Below are 19025 nucleotides of genomic sequence, written 5' to 3' on the forward strand. Positions count from 1 at the left end.
TCATTGATGGCTTTAATAAGCCTAATGTGTTTTTAAAATATCTTACTACCTGTTTAGTTTTCTCATTCATAAAATGAGGGTTAGCTTAGATGACCTGTAAGCTTCTTTGGCTTTTATCATTTTATCACTTCTCTTTGTAGTATCCTTTTGTTAGACTAGTTTTAGGAGGAGAGAGGTGTTAAGAGTAAATTGGAAATAGTTCTATTCAAAAGTAGAAATTTTATTTTAAACAGTTCATTTGTTGGAGAATTAAAGTACCTTATTACAAAATAGTATAAGAAAAACTGCCTGGGAGTTCCACTGTCAATTCTCCACTAACTTCTTTCCTTCTTAAGTAGGTGTTCTCTTTCTTTTTCTGTGTCATCTCCTTCTTTCACCCAGTTATCCATTTATCCATTGGGTTCCTCTCAGGCACAATTTACTCACTCTCATACATACATATATATATACATACTGGTGTATGTATAAAATATATAAAAATACATAAACATTCCATTCTTTTAAAAGCTTTATTAAGTTATAAAAGCAGTATATGTTCGTTCTATAAGATTTGGAAATTACAGAGGAAAAAAAATCTTCATGATCACACCAATGAGAGAAAACTGTTGGAGACTTAAAAAAAAATTCAGTCTTTTCTGTTCTTTAAATTCTTTATATATTTTTTTTATATCCAGATTTTTAAAACATATTTTCACAGCAAGTATCATCCGTGTTATTTAAATTTTTCATCAAATTAATTTTAGTGACTACATGGTAGTTCAGTGTCTGGAAGAAGGATATAACTGATCATTCCTTTTATGAAGGAGGTAATTCCCAAAATTTGTTAATTGTTCCAGAGCAAAAACCTAAGCATAGGCTCAATACCAATACCCCCCCAAAAAACACAGGAAAAAATCATCAGTCTTCATCCTGAATATTGATGTGAAAAGCCTGGTTAATAGAATCGAAAAGTGTAGGAAGAGAAGTATAGGTAAAGTATAAATATGAATTTAATTATAACTTAATATCATTTTTATTAGTGTGCTTCATCACATTAATAGGTCAAATGAGAAAAATTGTGATCATCTTAATAGGTGCTGAAACAGGTTTTTAATAAAACTCAACACCAATTCCAAAATAAAACTAAGCACTTGAGTATTTCTTCAATGGTAAAGAAAATACCTATGTCAGACCCACAGCCAACCTCATACTTAATTGTCAAACACTGAAGCCATTCTTGACAAAACTAAAACAAACAAAAACCCTCCAAGAATACGCTGTCTAACATTGTTCTGGAAATCTTGGCTGACATAGCACTCTGTGAAATAAAATAAAGGACAACACTTTAAGTGGCTGGATACAAGACAAATGTATACAATAATCTTTTCTATATAGCAATCACACATTAAAACTTCATGGAAAGAATTCTACTGTCAATAGCAATCAAAGCATGTAAAGTAATAAACGTGAGAGTGTTCAGAAAACTACTCTCTATACATAGCAGATGGATGAGAGGCTGAACTTGGTCAGTAGGTCTGGGTCCAGGCTTGCTTTTCTGTATGCTGTACAGCCTTGACTACCTTGCTGAACCTCTTTAAGCCTATAATTATATCTGAAAATTGTATTCATCCATTCAACATGTATTATTTAAAACCTCCTGTGTGTTAGGTACTGTTCTAGTGCTAGATATAGTAGTAAATAAGAACATGTCTTTACCCTTTATAGGATTAAATTAACATTTAGTGGGATAATTATAGTATCTACTTCACAGTTGCTGTGAACATTAGAGGAGAGAATGCACATTAGTAGTTATAGTGTCTCCTACTGGAATATATTGGGAAATATTGCAGAAGACTTTCATAGGGACTACTTTATGTTTTGGCCTGGGTGTCAACAGTCTAAAATCGATACTTTTTCTCAAGGGCAGATATTTAATATGCTTAGATCTAAAGTCAAAACCTCAGGGACCACCGTGGATGCCTGTCTTGAGGTCAGACTCACACTCCTACACTGGCTTGGAACATATTTGGGGACTCTTGAAGCATCTTCTCTATAACCTCGGGAGTCAGTGGTTTGCAGTCAAGAGACAGAGTCAGAGTCTCCAGGTCAAGTGATTTTGTTTGGAAAAATGTGTTTCAGCTCGGTGTTACAGCTTAGTTGTGACAGCAACCTGGATCCGGGCAAGAGACCAAGCAGCACTTGGAGAGTTGGAGAACTCACTTTTATTACTCCAGTGGGCCCAGAGGCGTTAACACTCCAAGCTCTGGACCCCGTCTGTAGGTTTACACAGGCCTTTGTAGGCTGCCAGTTTTACACTTTGCAACATCATATGCAAATAAAATATAACAGAAGTTGACCAACCAGGAACAAGCTTTGTAGAAATAGACCAATCAGGAGTGAGAGAAATAACCAATCAGGAGTGAAGGAAGTAGACAATCAGAAGTGAGCTCAGGGAACCAATAGAATTTTAGGGGTAAGTAAGCCGTTTCAGAGGCAAAAAGTGAGATAGAGCCTCTGGGCTGGGGAACCAAATGGTGCTGGCACGACAGTAGTGGCCTTGCTTGGGGGCCCTGCTGGTTTTTTTATGGGGCTTCCTGCCTAAATTTTACATCCCACGGCACCCACTTCAACCTCACTTGCCAGCACATCTGTCCACGATCAGTTTATCACCTGCCTCCTTACACTCACAGACACCCTCTGAGCGGGATGGACCCTACTCCGTGGTAGGGCTTTTCTAGGCTTTGTGTCACTTGCCCATGATTCTGGCACATGGCAGGGAGTTCTGGGCTTGCTGGGAGGTCTGGGCTTGCTGAGTCCCCAGGCTTGTCTGAGTCCACTTTGTAGGATTCCTGTTCTTTCGGGCAGTGCCCTTGGTTAGTGTAGATGGCAGTGTGTCTTGAGCTTGTGCCACATGCATCTTTGTGTTCTCATTCTTGTAACACTTCAGGAGAGTTTTGAGGTTGGGGTGGGGGATGGAGGAGTTGGCCTGAAAAATTATGCTAAACTTTATGTCCAAGAATACAAAGTTAGGAAAAACTTGAGAGAGGGGAAAGGAAGTCAGGAGATGAGGGTGTTGTGAGAGTTCCACTGCTCCTAGGGAAACACACATAGGTGTCCACATGACAGAGCCTCACTGTAGTGAGGGGGCAGGCTGCACACCCAGATCAATTCTGATGAATTTCAAAGAATTAAGATTCCAAAAATGAAAACAAAACTAGAAGATGAAAGTGACTAGTTTTCAAATTCCTGTTTGGAAGAAGGATTTCTAACTGTTGGACCAGGTTGCCCTTTTGCTTGTGACCACGGATGTCACATGAAGCAAGAGATGTGCAGGCGCATCCCCAGTTACGTGTCTTTTACTGACAGAACACATTTCTGGGTCTTTTCCCAGGGGAGCAATCACACTCCAGAACGTTGCTCCCCATGAATGCTGTGTAAGTGCACAGAATTAGACGTGGAGAGGACTGGACACTTAGTGACATCAGCGGATTCTCTGTCTTTCAGTACCTGTGTTGCCTGTCCACCTCCCGGTCTTCAACTGACAAGCTGGCCTTTGATGTTGGCTTACAAGAGGACACAACAGGTGGGTGTCTTGGTCTGCGACGATGCTGTGTTCAGAGAGAGCGTGGCCAGGACTGGGTTGGGAGCAGTCATGAGGCACGTGGGAGATACAGAAGGTGAACATTCTTGGGGATGGATTCAGGAAAAAGCAGATAACTCCTAAGGGAAGTGTTTAGAAGGGGGAGTGTACATGGTGCTCTTGTTGGTCATTCCACGTAGCTGGATGCTCAAACTAGATGCCAAACCTCATCCTTTTGACGGAGTTGGGTAGAAAAGCAGTACTTAGACACACTCTGCTGTCTGTTAACTGTATTAATGTGCACTGATGGGTTTGTGAAGTATTACTGCATATTTCTTTTATCCTTTATCTTTCATCTTAAAAATATTGACAGTGTAACATAGTCAATGTCAACATTCAAACAAAGAGGTAGAAAATGTCTCCTTCAGTTCCCTGTCCACAGGTCATCAGGCCACGTACCTAGGTATTTACATAGTTTTGAAACAAAAAATGTGTATTAACACATCTATCCTTTTGGAGAATCAAAATAGGAGGATATAGGCTTTACTTAGGTTTTTGTTCTCAATGCTCTGAAGACTTTACACTTTATACAGCTCTGTACAGTTTGACTGCTTTATCTTTTACAATGAGCATGCCTGACTGGAATTAAAAGTACGTAAAAGACCAAGTAGAAAAAAGAATGGGAGGAAACAGGCCAACTCTTGTTCAGCTGTTCCTTTCATGGGTGGATCAGGTTCTCACCACCCTCCTTTTAAAATGCTTTCCTGTACTCTAAAATTTTCACAGATAAAATGGATTAAAAATAAAGCTGTTTTCCAACCTAATTAACTTTCTAATAGACTAACACATCACCTAGTACAAGAAATCCCAAGAATCCCAGACACCAAAAAGATAAATGTATTCTTCTGGTTTTTATTTCATTTTTATGTAGGCTCAGTCATTCCTTTATATTTTGGCTAATTGTTTTAGTTTTCTCATTGTAGTTAATTTACCTCAGCACACAGTTATGTGAAAGACTCTTCAGTTCTCTCTCAGTCATAATCTATATAACTTGTTTTCATACACTGAGATGACTGCATACAGTAAAACCCACAAAACAGGGTCATCCCTCTCCCTGCAGCCTGAGCCCCTTTCCCCATAGCTCTCTGCTTCTTCTGAATTACTGAATTATGTGCTATATTTATCATGTGTTATCTGCCTGCCTTGATCAGAATGAAACTCACAAGGCAGATACCCTTTCCTTCCCTGTTTGTGGATGTGTTTGTTCCCAGCTACTAAAGCAATGAGTGGCAAATAGTGTCTTATAAATGCTTGAGTGAATGAATGAAAAACTCCCTACAACTCTAAAAGTGTGGTTGAATGATGGAAATAAGGAATTCTGCAGGATGATAGTGAGGTAGGACTCTGGTTTGTGTTAAGAAAAGCAGCTCAGAGCACCGATCACACATGGACTTTATGTAGCTTAAGAAATGTTATTTGCTGATTCACTTACTCATTTAAGCACAATGAGTTGTTACTGGGTGCCTGCAAAGTGCTTGTCCGAGCTGAGGAAACCCCATTCAAAGGCCCGGCTATCATGGAACTTACATTCTGGCATTGGGGAACTAGGAAAGAAACAAAACATAAGCGTTACCAAAAAATCATAAAGCTGAGCACAGGGAGAGAATGATAATTATTAGATAATTATTAGGATATCTCTGAAATGATTCTCATTTTTGGATAGAACTTACATTTCAGTTTTAAAAGGAACTGTGAAGAGGTTGAAGAATTGTATGCCTAAGTTTATATGCTAGGTAATGGGACTGAAGTGTGAAGAATGGACATGTGGTTCATGAAGCTGTGCTTGACTTGTTCTAGAAGTAATTATTTGATTTAATGTGTACCCAGACATTTTTATAATGTACCCTTCTGTTGCAGGATTCTGTGATATTTTACCCTTTGAGTGATAGAAACTACCCCGTTGTAAAACAACATGATAAAAACAAGGCATAGGACAGTAAAACTTAGGTGACGATACTCGTACCCAGTTTGAATCAGCATCCCCCCCAAATTGTTTTAATTGTTTTTAAATTGTTATAACATGACTGTCGTATCACAGACTCCCAAGTCCTTCTGAAAATTAAGTAGCAAAAAACTAGATGTTATTAGAGATAGCAGTGTGAGCAGTGTAATAGCCTGTGATTACATAGGCGTGAAGTCAGATCAGCATGGCCTTACGATAGCATGAAGGAGTATCTTTTTAAAGCAATTCTTAGTTGGGGGGAAAAGACACTGAACCTCCCCAAATGTCACAACCAGTTTCTGTAAGAACAATCTTTGCATTCTGGTATGTCTTATCCTAAGCTAATTTGGCCTCATTCTTTCAGTTTTCAGAGTCTAAGAGATGAATTTGCATTACATTTCAGATTTCTAAAAGTTGTGTGAATAGGACAGTTTCATTTTAAGGAGACTGATTTTGAAGGCTTATTTCATTTCCCTCTTTTATTTTGGCGTCACTGGCAAGGAAAATAAATTTAAACTAAGAGGCGTTTCTGCGTTTCACTTTTCAATCGTTGTGCAGGTGAGGCCTGTTGGTGGACTATACATCCTGCCTCCAAGCAGCGCTCAGAAGGAGAGAAAGTACGAGTCGGAGATGACCTCATCTTAGTTAGTGTGTCCTCCGAAAGGTACTTGGTAAGTGTGGAAAGCAGGATTGTGTACTTGCTGATGTGATAAAAGACAGGCCAATAAAATGATCTCTTTAAAGCTGCGATTGCAGATTATCTGGGAGAATTGCTTAGAAACGAGCCTGTATGTCTCTGTGATGAGTTATAAATAGCTCCCTAAGTAGAGGAGTAATGTGACATGTGTGGAAGTGTGGCTCACCAGGATTACTTAGACAGGCTTCCCTTGTGCCTGTCTTGATATGTATGTTTGTGACATTGATGGAGCCTGTTCTTGGACTGCTTTATTAACAGCATGTAAATGCAGTCTAATCAGGGATTTGAAATTCCATGAACTTCATTTTGCACCCAATGAGAAGGCTATATTAATGAGGCTGTGATTAGCTATTTTGATATTTATGAAAGCAACTTATAGGAGAAACACTTGCCATGCTAGAAAAGGAGAAATGAACAAAATAAAAAATAGTTTAGTTCTCTCACTGACATTGCATTGCTTCAAAGGGAAGTAGCTAGAAATGGGAGATTGAAAAAAGAAGTTTATGTTTAAGCACTGAAAGTATTTTTTATTTTTGTGGTGAGGCCAGTATCTATTTAATTTAACTTAGTAAATTGTAGTTTTGCTAAATAATCATATGCAGAAGTTCATGGAAGATTAAAATCAATAGAAGTGTGAAGGATGCCTGTGCAAAATATTCTTTCTGTTTTAAGGTTGAGAAAGTAATTAAACAAATATAAAACTTTATATAACTTTATAAACTTTACATGGGTATCCACATTAAAAAAAATCCTAGACATCATAGTGCATGATGATTGAAACAAAAATCAGAAATAGAGCATTGTCGCAGTTAAGTTCACCCTAGTTTATAGAAAGTGTATTCCCACTGCCATAAGTCAAAATATTATTTGTGTGTAATTGATTTAGAATTAAGTAAGTAGTTGGTACCCCTTTGCTCTGTGAACATGGAAATAGGGTGGATCTAGGGATGTTTCAAGTCAATTTTTGCTTATCAACACATATAGTTCCAATTTTGAAACATTTCTAGGAAGAAGGGAGTTGTTTTACTTGCTTTGAGGTAAGAGGTGATGATGAAGGCTGGGAAATAGCAAAACAGTGCCCTGGTGTAACTGACAGGCACTGTTAAATCACACGGAGCATCTGATGCTGCAGAGCTGGAGGGAGGCGAGGAGCGTCATTCCCCTTCTGTCTCAACTCGTGTAGGTGGAAACAGGCACCATGCACATTTCTAGGACAATGACAGTGAGTCAGCTGGTCAGATAAGCATTATTAAGCCCTTGCTGTATGCTATGCTGTGCTGTGTATGTGAAGATAATGTATTTTGATTAGGAGATACACATTCTGAGTTGTAGTTTTGCTTGGAAACCAATAGCAGCAATAAAAATAATTCATGCATGCTTCTCAGTATGTAAGTTCTAAGCATATCTTATTTTGATTTTGGCATAACTATGCGTGTTTTTGCTGTACAACGTATTCTTTCCACTATACAGCAGTTTATTTGACAGGATGACATCATTATGCACCAAAGGAGTAGAACATTCAGAATCTCACAGAAGCCAGGGTTTGTAGCATCAATTCTACTAGTAAGTTCCTGAGAGTCACCTAATTCCTGAATTCTGGCTTCCTCCCTTGCAAAATGGTGATAATCATTCTCAGCACCAAAGTTACCATCATGAAGCAGCAAGATGATGGATTTGAATAGGCTTTGGATTAAAGAGCACTAAACCAATCATGGCAGTAATTGTGATGCATGGGGATCACCTTCTGTTACCTTCGGAAATAAATAGGCCGCCTGATTAATTACATTCTCATATAATCTTCAAGCTAACAAGTTAGTCAGTTCATTGAAGCTCCTTTTCCGATAACCCTCTGTATAGAGCTACAGACAGTTGGCCAACCAGACTATTAAAATATCACTTCCATTTGGTAATGAAATCAGTGATTTTAGGGTTCATCTGTATGGACCTAGTATACAGTAGAAACCACAGGAAAGACAAAGGACACATTATACATGATTTCTGCCCTCATGAAATTAGTGGAAAAAACAAACCAGACACACGTGAGAATATCCTAAGACAGTAACCGAGTGTTAGCATGTAGGTTAGAGATGCTGAAGGACGTTCCTGTGGGTATACAGAGGGTTAATTATCACCTCCCATTTCTCCTCTGGTTGATTAGCATCATGTTCATGGATTCCAGGGCCTAGCCAGTTCTAGCAGGGTCTGGAGCCAGTGAAAAGAGCAGAAAATGAGGCAGTAAAAGATGCTGGAATAATCCACATACTGAACCTGAATAACCAAGGATGGATTGTGTCTGTAAGTACACATTTGTTCATTAGTATAGAGTCTGCCGAGCATGAGTCTGGGCCAGTCACGTAGCTCCTGAGACTCGCAGCTTCTCCGCTGTGGTGTGCGGGTAATAGCCGTTCACAGGGGTGTTAAGAGGACTGAATGCTTAGTCCACACAAGTCTCTCGGCTCTATGAATGGCACATGTAGAATTTACTTAGTAGGTTGCTACTGGTATTTACCCGGGAGATTTGTGCCTAGTAAGAATAGTCAAAGGAACTGCTATTATTTAAATAGAAGAAAAAGTTAGGAAGGAGTAGTAAAGAGACTGTTATCGCTGATTTTAAATAAAGGTCTATCACGTGAAAGCAAGATTCATATTCTGAGAAGATACTGATATGGTTCAAAAGAAGTAAGAAATTTGGCTGAAAACAATTCAGTTAAAATTAACTACTAAAAATAAACCTTTTCAGCCATTGACTTTGTATCTTTTCAGTCATTAGTGTCTGTTGGCCTTTAATCTAATTTTCCTTCACTAACAATGATAGTTAAGCTAAGGTTAGACTATCTAATTGTGCCTTTGCTGCTCCAATAAAGCTTACAACTGTTTGGATGCTAAACTGATTAAAGCTGGTCTAAAGGACCGATTTTTTACCTCTCCTCTGTGGGGGTGTCTCGTGGATGGAGGAGGGTGCTGTGTTTGTCACCGGAAGCCCGGGCTCCACCAAGGGTGGTCCACTCGCCTCTGCTTTAGTGTTGAACCTCAGTACACGATTTCCCAGGAATAAAGGGTCTTACCTCCAGAAAAGGTTGTAAAACACTCATCAAGATAATGTCTTTTCTCATCTTGCTGTTTCATATTCTAATATGACATGATATCTTAATCCTCTTTTCAGGAATATCCAAGAGAAAAAAAAAATTTTTGCCCCATTGGAATGACCTAATTTTTTTTTCTTTCAAAGAAGGCTTTAGCAAAGTAGCTTAAATGTAAGAGAAATACACAATTTAAAATAGAGGGAATATGGCTAAGTAGGTATTACTGTGAATCTATTTCAAACTAAACAAAATAAGGTAAAGCATGCAAAACAATTTTTACTTGTGTTAGAAAGATATAAAATCACCCTAGTATGCACAGGAATTTTCAATCTGTGGATTGGATTGCTCCCATTTGAAACATTGATTTTTGAATAATTTTCTCCTGATTAGGTCACCTATGGAAACAGATTTTTTAAAATCCATGGAAATACTACCAAACAACTGTCTAAAAGTAAATTAGGGAGAGCAGAACCTCACAACCTAAAAAGTGATGGAAAGTGCTTAAAAGAAAGCTATTCTTGGGCTCATAAAAATTTGCCCTCGTACCCACCTCTGATTTTCTGATAAGAAATGCTAGGTATTTTGACTGCATAGTAAGTTGCTGAATTGCTGAAGTTGCATAAAAATATTGATAGCTAAAAAGACAGCTGTCATAAATATCATCAAGCTGTTTATCATTATTAACCAATTTATTTTTGATTTATTTACCTTGAGCCTTTTAATTTTTTCTCTCTGTGGCTCAGGTGATGGAACCGTAGACTATTACATTTGGAAAAAGCATCTATTCTATGTCCCTCGTTTTTCCTTAGAATAAAAAATGAAGCCTGAGGGTGATGTGTCCTGTTTACTTATGTTCCCTGTCACTGAATGGTCATTTTTCCAGAGTGTTGCATCACCAGGGCCCAAGTACACATCATTTAAAAAGAGAGAAATAAATGAGTGAATAAATGCATCAGATAAGGACTGAATTCAGATATTCTTAAATTTTTTTTTTACCTTGGACCTTTTTGGCAGTCTGATAAAGCTTATTGATGGCTTGTCATCATAATCTTTTAAAATTCGTAAAATACATACATTGGATTACAAAGGACATTAAGAATATCAAAGTGGAGTCCAGGCTGAGAACTACTGGGAGGTGATTTATAATACCTTCTTCCTTCCTGAGATTTTGTGTTTCTGTCGTATAAAATCTTGTTACCCAAAACAAGGTTTTTGGACCAATGGCCTTGGTTGGACCCCTTCGCACCTCCTGAATTTGATTTTGCCTTTTTTTGACATGATCCTCAGATGATTCCTGTGTCCCTGAGAACTTGTGTGTCTCTAATGAGAATCAAGGTGGTGGATGGAGCAGTTCAGCACCCAGAGCCCCTGCACTGTTCCTGAAGGGTCCTTGCCACCCTGTTAGTGTGTAAATTCTAGAGCTGCGTATTTCAGCCTAAGGCCAGCTTTGCTTTCAGCCTCTGACAACATCTATTTCTGCTTTCAGGACAGCTCATCGTAGTCTCAGTAATGGAAACCATTACTGCAATCCAAAGCATCCAAAATAGTTATGCCCAGAGAATGTTTTCTTGAGAAGAGTGAACATGGTATAGATAACTTTAAATGGTGTAATACTATCTTAAGGACTTTTTTTTTTTTTTTTTTTTTTTACTTTCTCCAACAGACTGAAATTTTCCTACTTTAACAGTTCCATATTTATTATTTGTCTTTAAGCTTAGATATGATTTGAAAATTGCATTTTAATCCTCCTTCTCCTCCTGTTATGTTCTCACTGCAGTAGCTCCTTATTGCCTGAAGTCCTTGGTCTGACACCTGTCTTGTCTGAGGGCCTATCTCTCACTCTCTTTCTGAGTTTATGCTATAAGCCTCAAAGAGGAAACTCTCTGCTGTACTTGATGTTCCCATATCTCTGCCCCTTTGGGTACCATTCCCTTTATTAGGGGGACCATTGCCTCTTAGAGGGCCAGGGAGGCCCAGGCCACTTCCAGTTATGAGGTTTCTGGGATATTAAAAATGAAAATCTCCAAACTAGTTTCTAAAACTTTTGATATGTCTTAAATACTTACACTTAGCCCCTTAACATCATTAATATTGTTAACCTCAAACCCATGTACATACAGACTTACTTGGAGACAGCATCTCTGAGTATGTAACTGTAAGGCCCAGGCCAAATGGTCCTACTGGCTCCTCGAATGCCTCACCCCACGGGAATCCCACATCTGCTGGGGAACTACCACCTGTCCTCATGGCCCAGAACAGTGAACGCTGTTCCAGTTAGGCTGGCTGAAGTGATCTCTCCTCCCAGTTCTTACAGCACTTTGATTACAGTTCAGCTGGCATTTCCAAAATACTGACTCCCTGCATTTTGTGGATGTGTTTTACCTTTCTCGGTAACAAGCCCCCTCGGGATGGGGAATGTGCTCTGTTAATATTCAGCACGTGCTTTACACATAGTATATTCGGGGAACCAGGATGAATTAACAAATCTCTGTGTATCATGGCATGAGCTTTCACCTGAATTCAGTAGTAAAAATATAAGCGCTGGTATTTTGAGTCATCTTCTGATGGTTTGGTGAAATCCATATGGTTTTACAGGTTTGTGTGTGTGTGCACTTGTGCTAGGTCATTGAAATAGGAATATTTATGGAATAACTTAAAATATATTTTTAAAGCTTATGCTCCTTTGATTGTAAAGGTTTGGTTGACTCCTCCACATCTTGTTTATTGAGTACCCTGCTTGGTGCTGGGAGTTCAGTTGTGAGCCTGTGTCAGATAACTTACAAGAGGCAGCAAGAAAAAGACACTCAACAATCACATTGTGTAATGAGGGCCATGAAGGAAAGTGTGTTTTCTTATTTGTGGAAGCAGATGGTATATGACTTATTTGTAAATAGTTAAAGAGTTACAGCATACTGGGAAGAAATTAATTCAATAAAGGCATCTCAGCCGGGATTTGCACAGGATTGACAGGCCGAGGTGAAGAGGATGTTGTGAAGAGGCGGAGAGCTGTTTGAGAGGAGGAGGGGGAAGAGCAGGTTTTTGCTAAATCTCGTGCATCCACTGGCAAACTTTCAATCTTATTGACTGGAAAAAATATTGATAAGATAATGGTATGTATGTCAACTGTCAGAAACTTCTTTGGTCTTGTTTTTAAGAGAAAGAAAATGAAACCTCCATATTTGCTGGTGACTTGAGATTAGCAGATTTAGGCAGAAGAGACCTTTGAAGTTGAAAGGCCTGTGACGGGCACCAGGATGAGTCTCCATGCTGTGACTGCCCTTCATCTAACTAGGAAGTTGGATTTCTGGGAAAGTTGTGGCGCAGTTAAAGTCTTTAAGAGCTTAGGCAGCCATCGGCATTGGAAAGTGTTACAGGAACATTATAGGAGTGTTGGTGATGTTTACTGAGATGACTCCAAGGAAACAGGTGGTTGTGCTAGGAGTGTTTGAAACTAGCAGCGGCCAGGTAACAGTAAAATAAGCACGGCGTTTGGTGTTACTCATCATTTTGTTTTTCTTTACTTATCATTTCAGAACTCATGTATTATGGCTCTCAAAGATACAAAATATGATATTCTTTTAATACATTTGTTTTTAAGAAGGAACATCTGATATTGGCAACATCTGAATTTTGAAGGAAATTTATTGGCCTCAGTTTTGATACCTATTAGGCAATATTGCCATCTAATGGCTGTTGCATCAAATTGTAGATAAAAGTTCCCAAAGGACCCTATAAAACTAAGACATCAGTCCAGTAAATTTTACCTATTTCATTGTCAAAACACTGTCACACTGTGATATGTAGAAAACTTAAGCCTCTAAAACAAAACAGTCTGTTTTAACAAATAAATTTATGATAGCACATTCATTTATGTGTTTTCTTTTTTACTTGAAGTATGGTTGAATTACAGTGTCATACAGCATAGTGATTCAATTATAAATATGTATTATTTTTCATATTCTTTTTCATTATAGGTTATTACAAGATATTGAATGTAGCTCCCTGGGCTGTATAGCAGGACCTTGCTGTTTATCTATCTTATATATAGTAGTGTGTATCTACAAATCGTGAACTCCTAATTTATCCCTCCCCACCTTTCCCCTTTGGGAACCATAAGTTCGTTCTCTATGTCTGTGAGTCTATTTCTGTTTTGTAAATAAGTTCATTTGTATCACTTTTTCTGGATTCCACATAAAAGTGGTACAGTATTTTGCTTTCTTTGTCTGGCTTACTTCACTTAGTATGACAGTTTCCAGGTTCATCCGTGTTACTGCAAATGACATTATTTTATTCTTTTTTTATTGCTGAGTAGGATTCCATTGTATAAATATACCACAACTTCCTTATCCAGTTATCTGCCAGTGGACATTTAGGTTGTTTCCATGTCTTGGCTATTGTAAATAGTGTTGCTATGAACATTGGGGTGCGGGTGTCATTTTGAAGTAGGGTTCCTTCTGGATATATGCCCAAGAGTGGGATTGCTGGATCATACAGTAAATCTATTTTTAGTCTTTTGAGGAATCTCCATACTGCTTTCCACAGTGGCTGCACCAAACTGCATTCCCACCAGCGTAAGGGGGTTCCCTTTTCTCCACGCTCTCTTCAGCATTTCTCCTTTGTGGACTTTTTAATCATGGTCATTCTGACTGGTGTGAGGTGATTCATTTGTGTGTTTTCTATTAGTGGCTTAAGTAGTAACTCTTAGAATGAAGCTGAAAAATACGTAACGTCAAATATAAACTCTTTATTTTTTTGACCAGTCTCTTAATTTTTGAGGGACGGGATCAAGATAGATGTTGTCTATGGATGTTTCCAAATCTGTGATGTTCAGTTAGAGTTGCCAGGAGCACTTACGTATGAAGAGTCACCCTGAGCCTGAAGTGATGCCTCGTTTTGCCTCTAACACAGCACTTGTCCTACGGCAATGGCAGCTTGCACGTGGACGCCGCCTTCCAGCAGACCCTCTGGAGCGTGGCCCCCATCAGCTCAGGAAGCGAAGCAGCCCAAGGTAAAGACACCACGGCAGTGAGGAGGCTGCTCCCTTGATGCAGAGTTGACAGTCATCCTTGGAATCATGATAATGAGCAAATGCATTAGAGGTCTTTGTGTCAAAGTAGCCTGTAACGCAGATGCGTGACGTTCAAGACTCTCATGTAAATTATTACTTAAAAGTGAAGTTTGTGTTAAGATCTATCCTTCCTTATTTTTACACTTTAGTTTATTTGTGTGTGTTTTACATGTGAGCTTTCTAGGGGTTATTTTCTCCAGTGTTCTGGCCTCAGGGTATTGCTTAGTTAGGCTAATGTCAAGATGTCTCATCCTCCAGGGTGTGGGACTTAGACCTGGAGCACAGCAGTGCCTGCGCTTCAGGGTTTCCTGGGAAATGTCTCTGTTCTGACTATTCTCACTTAGATAGTCCAGACTTGAGCCTATCCAGGCTTGTTTGTTCAGTGGAGGGTCTTTTGAGGCTACAGTCATGGATTCTAGACTTGGGAGCCTGGGGCTCAGAGACAGCAGGCAGGTGGCAGCACCTGTGTCTGCGATTTTTCCCAGTTACCTAAGCCTCACTAGGCTTCTGGATCTTTGACTATGAAAATAGAAGTTTGGGCCAGGTGACCTGTCCAGCTGTCAGCGTCTGACCATGACTGTTCTGATGTGACTGGTTTCGATCCTTCCAGGGTATCTCATCGGCGGTGACGTCCTCAGGTTGCTTCATGGGCACATGGACGAGTGCCTCACGGTCCCCTCAGGAGAACATGGCGAAGAGCAGCGGAGGTTGGTACCTGAGCCCAGGGCCTGGAGCCTTGCACCTTCTTGCCTTGACACAGTTTCTTAAGTTCAGGATGTCTCGTCAGGCCATTTGCATAATAGAAAGTGGGCCACTAACGTTATCTGTCCACTGAAGTGATCCATTTGCTGGCCTCCTCTGAAGTTTTCACTCGTGTTATGTTTTGATTCCCTGTCAATAGAGTTGCTGAAAATTTTTGTCCAATTAAAACATGGTAAGAAGCATTGAATGAAGTAAGCTGAGTGGGAGGAGTGAAACATTCAGATACTTAAAACTTCATTAAATGTTCATTAGTTTCAATTAATCTTCTTTCCGGAATGTTCAGTCTCATATTCAGTTTCAAAGTCAGAGTTCTCAAATGGCCCAAAGGTTCAGGTCCTTTTTCTGTTATCTTCTATTTACTGACATAGACAATAAAACTGACCACTTTCCCTAGTAGCTTATGTGACTTTAATTCCTCTCTCACGTTAATATTGTTTGACGTGGGACCAAGACTGCAGGGGTATGGATCACGGGGGAAGGTGCACAAATAACACAAAACCACAAAGATATTGAGGTGATTCTGTTGTCCCATTCTGCCTCACTGGTTAGTGGAAGAGCACAGTGGGTGGCACACATAAACCAAGTCCCTGTGAGAGAAGGCGTTGCCCGATGAGTTACTCCATGTGGAGAGTTCTCCTAACGTTGACATGTCACTTAGGTAATTATTGTTAGTAAATATTTACTTTTGTAATTTAAAGAAAGATATAGGGAACGTGTAGAAAGTTACTAAACATTTAACTAGCTGTTTACCCTTGGGAGAAGTCTCTCTGGGACCTAGGTACTAGCCTTTCCTCTCTCACAAGGCAGACCTAGCTTATGGTGAAGTGTAACATGCAGAGCCTGGAAAAACCCCTTACAGGAAATATTCTGCTTTCAGTAGGTGAGGAAGAAGATGCTGATGGTGTTGGTAGAGTTTGCATAAAAGATGAGAGGGAATTCAAAAGGCCTTTGGTTTGAGGAGCTAATTCCAAACAGCAGGGTAGACAGAAGACTCAGAGGGACTGCAGTGTGCTCTGAGAATGGCATTATTGCAGAGGGATGAGGGGCAGGATGGAGGAGGGGTGGGGACTGGACAGGCGGACGTGGTTTGGTCGGCTTTTGAAGCAGCTGTTGTGCCTTTCCTGTGGGCTGCCTTCTACTCTGAGGTGGTTAGGAAGGAGTGTGGGGATGGGGGTGAAATGGTCAAATCTCTTTGAAAAGACAAGTTCTAATGAACTAGAGGAGCTTAGAGGTGGAGAGATTTTGGATCAGGGAAACCAGCTGGGAGAAGGCCGATGTGGTCATCCATGTGAGACAAAATGAGAAGCTGAGCCTGGGGAGTGGCCATTGGAATAGGACTGCCTGGCCCAGAGACATTTGAGGCAGGTGCACTGGCTTAGGGATGACTACATGTGGCCTGGGAGACAACGTGTCACATTTAAGGGGAAGAGGGATGGTGTTCAAGATTGTAGATGTACAAATTTGGTACCTAGGACTGAGTTAAATTTTGGACATTGGTGAGTACAGAAGATCTCTGGGACATCAAGCAGAAATGGGAATTTTTGAGTCTTTAACTTAGACACAGTGTGGATTGGATATAAATCACAAGTGCCTGGGGGAGGGTTGAAGTAATGGCAGCCCTGCATAGAGAGGGAGGAGCTGTGGTTAGGGTCATGTGTGTCTCAGCTTGGGTGTTGCTTTATAACAGCTGCAGAGCCTTGGAATAGACCAACCAGGGAGGAGGCTGAGGAGGGAACCTTGGGAAAGCTGGTATTTAGGACATGGGCAGGCAAGGAAGAGTCACTGGAGAGCCAGGGTGATAGTTAAATGGAGAACCAGGGACATCAGCTGTGGGATCCAAAGGAGGATCAAGTTGTGGATGTGTTAAATCTATAAGGTGTTCAGAGAGACTTAGGATCAAAAGAGGCCTTGTCATCGGCTTTTGGGTCTTCATTCTCTGATTTGTTAAATGAAACACTTCAACCAAGTAATTATTTGAACCTTTCTACTCTTTCTATAGAAACTCTAGCAGTTTCAAATGAAGGGACTGGGCTCTGGAACTAGACAGACTTGGGTTGGGTCATCACCTCTGCCACTTACGGGTTGTGTGACTTGTGCAGGGGACTTAATTTCTTTAAGCATTATTTTTCTCCTCTGTAAAATGCAGCTTAGATGTTAGCTGCTGCTTCATGTGATTGTTGTGAAGATTCAATACAAAAATGCATGTAAAATACTGGATGCAATTAAGAGATCAACAAATTTATTATTGTTTTATCATTGCTGTTTAGATAGAAGAGCAGCATTTAGTCAGATATGGATATGTGGGTGGAAGTGTGGTGGAGCATAGACACGGGAGGCAGAGAGGCTGAACTATGTCAAAGAAATTCTCTCCTCTGTTGAACTGAGTGAGGTGGGGACGGGCTTCTCATGCTTGCTAAAGTAACCTCTAGGCTCCAGGAATGGATGAGCATGGGTTTTGAATAGTTGGATGTTTTCATTTTCAAGTGAGAATATTCGGCATCAGATAGATTCCACATCTCCTCGACTGAGCTCACTGGCACTGACTGCAGGTTTCCACCTCTCCTGGGCACTCTGTATGTTAAGTAGGTGTTTTATTAAACTTGGCACTTGAGAGCAGGTTTCCTGCTAATTCTTTAGGTAGGTGGTTATTATTACAGAGAAAACTAGGGGAAATTTCAAATACACTTTAATATTCTGGGTCTACTCTCCCATCGCATGCATATTGAAGACTGCTCCATCCCCAGTATAATTCTTGGTTTAATGTTGATAATTTCTGTGTCAAATTAGTCTCAGAATGTGTTCAGGTCAGCATACCGCTGCTCTTTCAGGTAGTCACGTCAGTAAGAACATCCTGGTTCGTGCCCCTTGTATGGCCTGTTCGACAGGTGGAATTAGATTTAAATGGTTGTCAGGTCTTGAGGGAGAACGTGAGTCAGAAATAGGCAGCAGGAGCCTGAGGGACGCTGCTGAAGAAAGAACAGTTGTCTGCATCTCTGTTACATTGTGAGATGGAGCAATCATTTGCATATAATGATAGAAATAGTTCCTTAAATTTTATATGTATAGAACACTTTATTCTTTCAAGACTTGTTAATATCACTGTGTAGAAATGTCTTCATCCCCATCTGTTCTCACCCTAAGACATTTCAGAGCCTTAGAGAGCAAGGGGAAGGCAAAGGAAGGACAGGACAGCCAGGAGGCAGCCTTTCTTTCATTGATATGAGTCTGTCCTGGAGAGAGACACATTATGATAACCTAAAAATACATTCATTTTTGAAAAAGGAGTAAAAATAATTTGACTTTTGGACAGTGATTTGAAAGCTGCAGAAGTTCCAGGGAAATATGTTAACATTTCTTCTGTCTCATAGCTCTTTGCTGTAATTATGATGTGACTGCCCTCAGTTACATTGTTACTATAGTCCAATAACTAAAGTCAGGTCAGGTTGGTTATAAGAAGTAGTGGAATTGATTAAGGACATGGCCAGAAGTGACAGTTACTCTTGAGTAATTTAGGAGCATTTTGGTCATAAATGTTCCTAAATGGATTTGTCGGTCTGCTCATGCCTCGTTCCACTGGCAGTTTTTGAATATGCGTAATTATAATTAGCGATTGAAAATGCAGTTCATTGATGGGTCCTGTAATTCTAGGTACCAGTGGAGTGATGGAGTGATCTTTAACTTCCCCTTCCCACTTAGATGTGTATGTGTAGGTGATTTCCAGTGCATTCTTGTGAGAGCATTAGTCAGACTCCCAGGATGAAGAGTGTATAGTGAGTGTCCGATTCAATTGGAGAGAGAGCCTACCGAAGTTAAACTCAATATATTCTTCCCCCACACATCCTGCTCGTGTTGCT

General features: G+C 39.9%; 1 protein-coding gene across 1 annotated transcript in view; it reads left to right on the forward strand.

Moving 5' to 3' along the window:
- The window catches only part of RYR2 (ryanodine receptor 2), a 543213-nt gene that overhangs the window by 218907 nt on the left and 305281 nt on the right, over positions 1-19025 (forward strand). The window contains exons 7-10 of the mRNA XM_032491926.1: positions 3484-3562; positions 6120-6232; positions 14250-14349; positions 15020-15116. Coding sequence (XP_032347817.1) covers positions 3484-3562; positions 6120-6232; positions 14250-14349; positions 15020-15116 — 389 coding nt within the window. The remainder of the gene's footprint in view (positions 1-3483; positions 3563-6119; positions 6233-14249; positions 14350-15019; positions 15117-19025) is intronic.

The sequence above is a fragment of the Camelus ferus genome, chromosome 11 (genome assembly GCF_009834535.1).
Source record: "Camelus ferus isolate YT-003-E chromosome 11, BCGSAC_Cfer_1.0, whole genome shotgun sequence".
NCBI lineage: Eukaryota > Metazoa > Chordata > Mammalia > Artiodactyla > Camelidae > Camelus > Camelus ferus.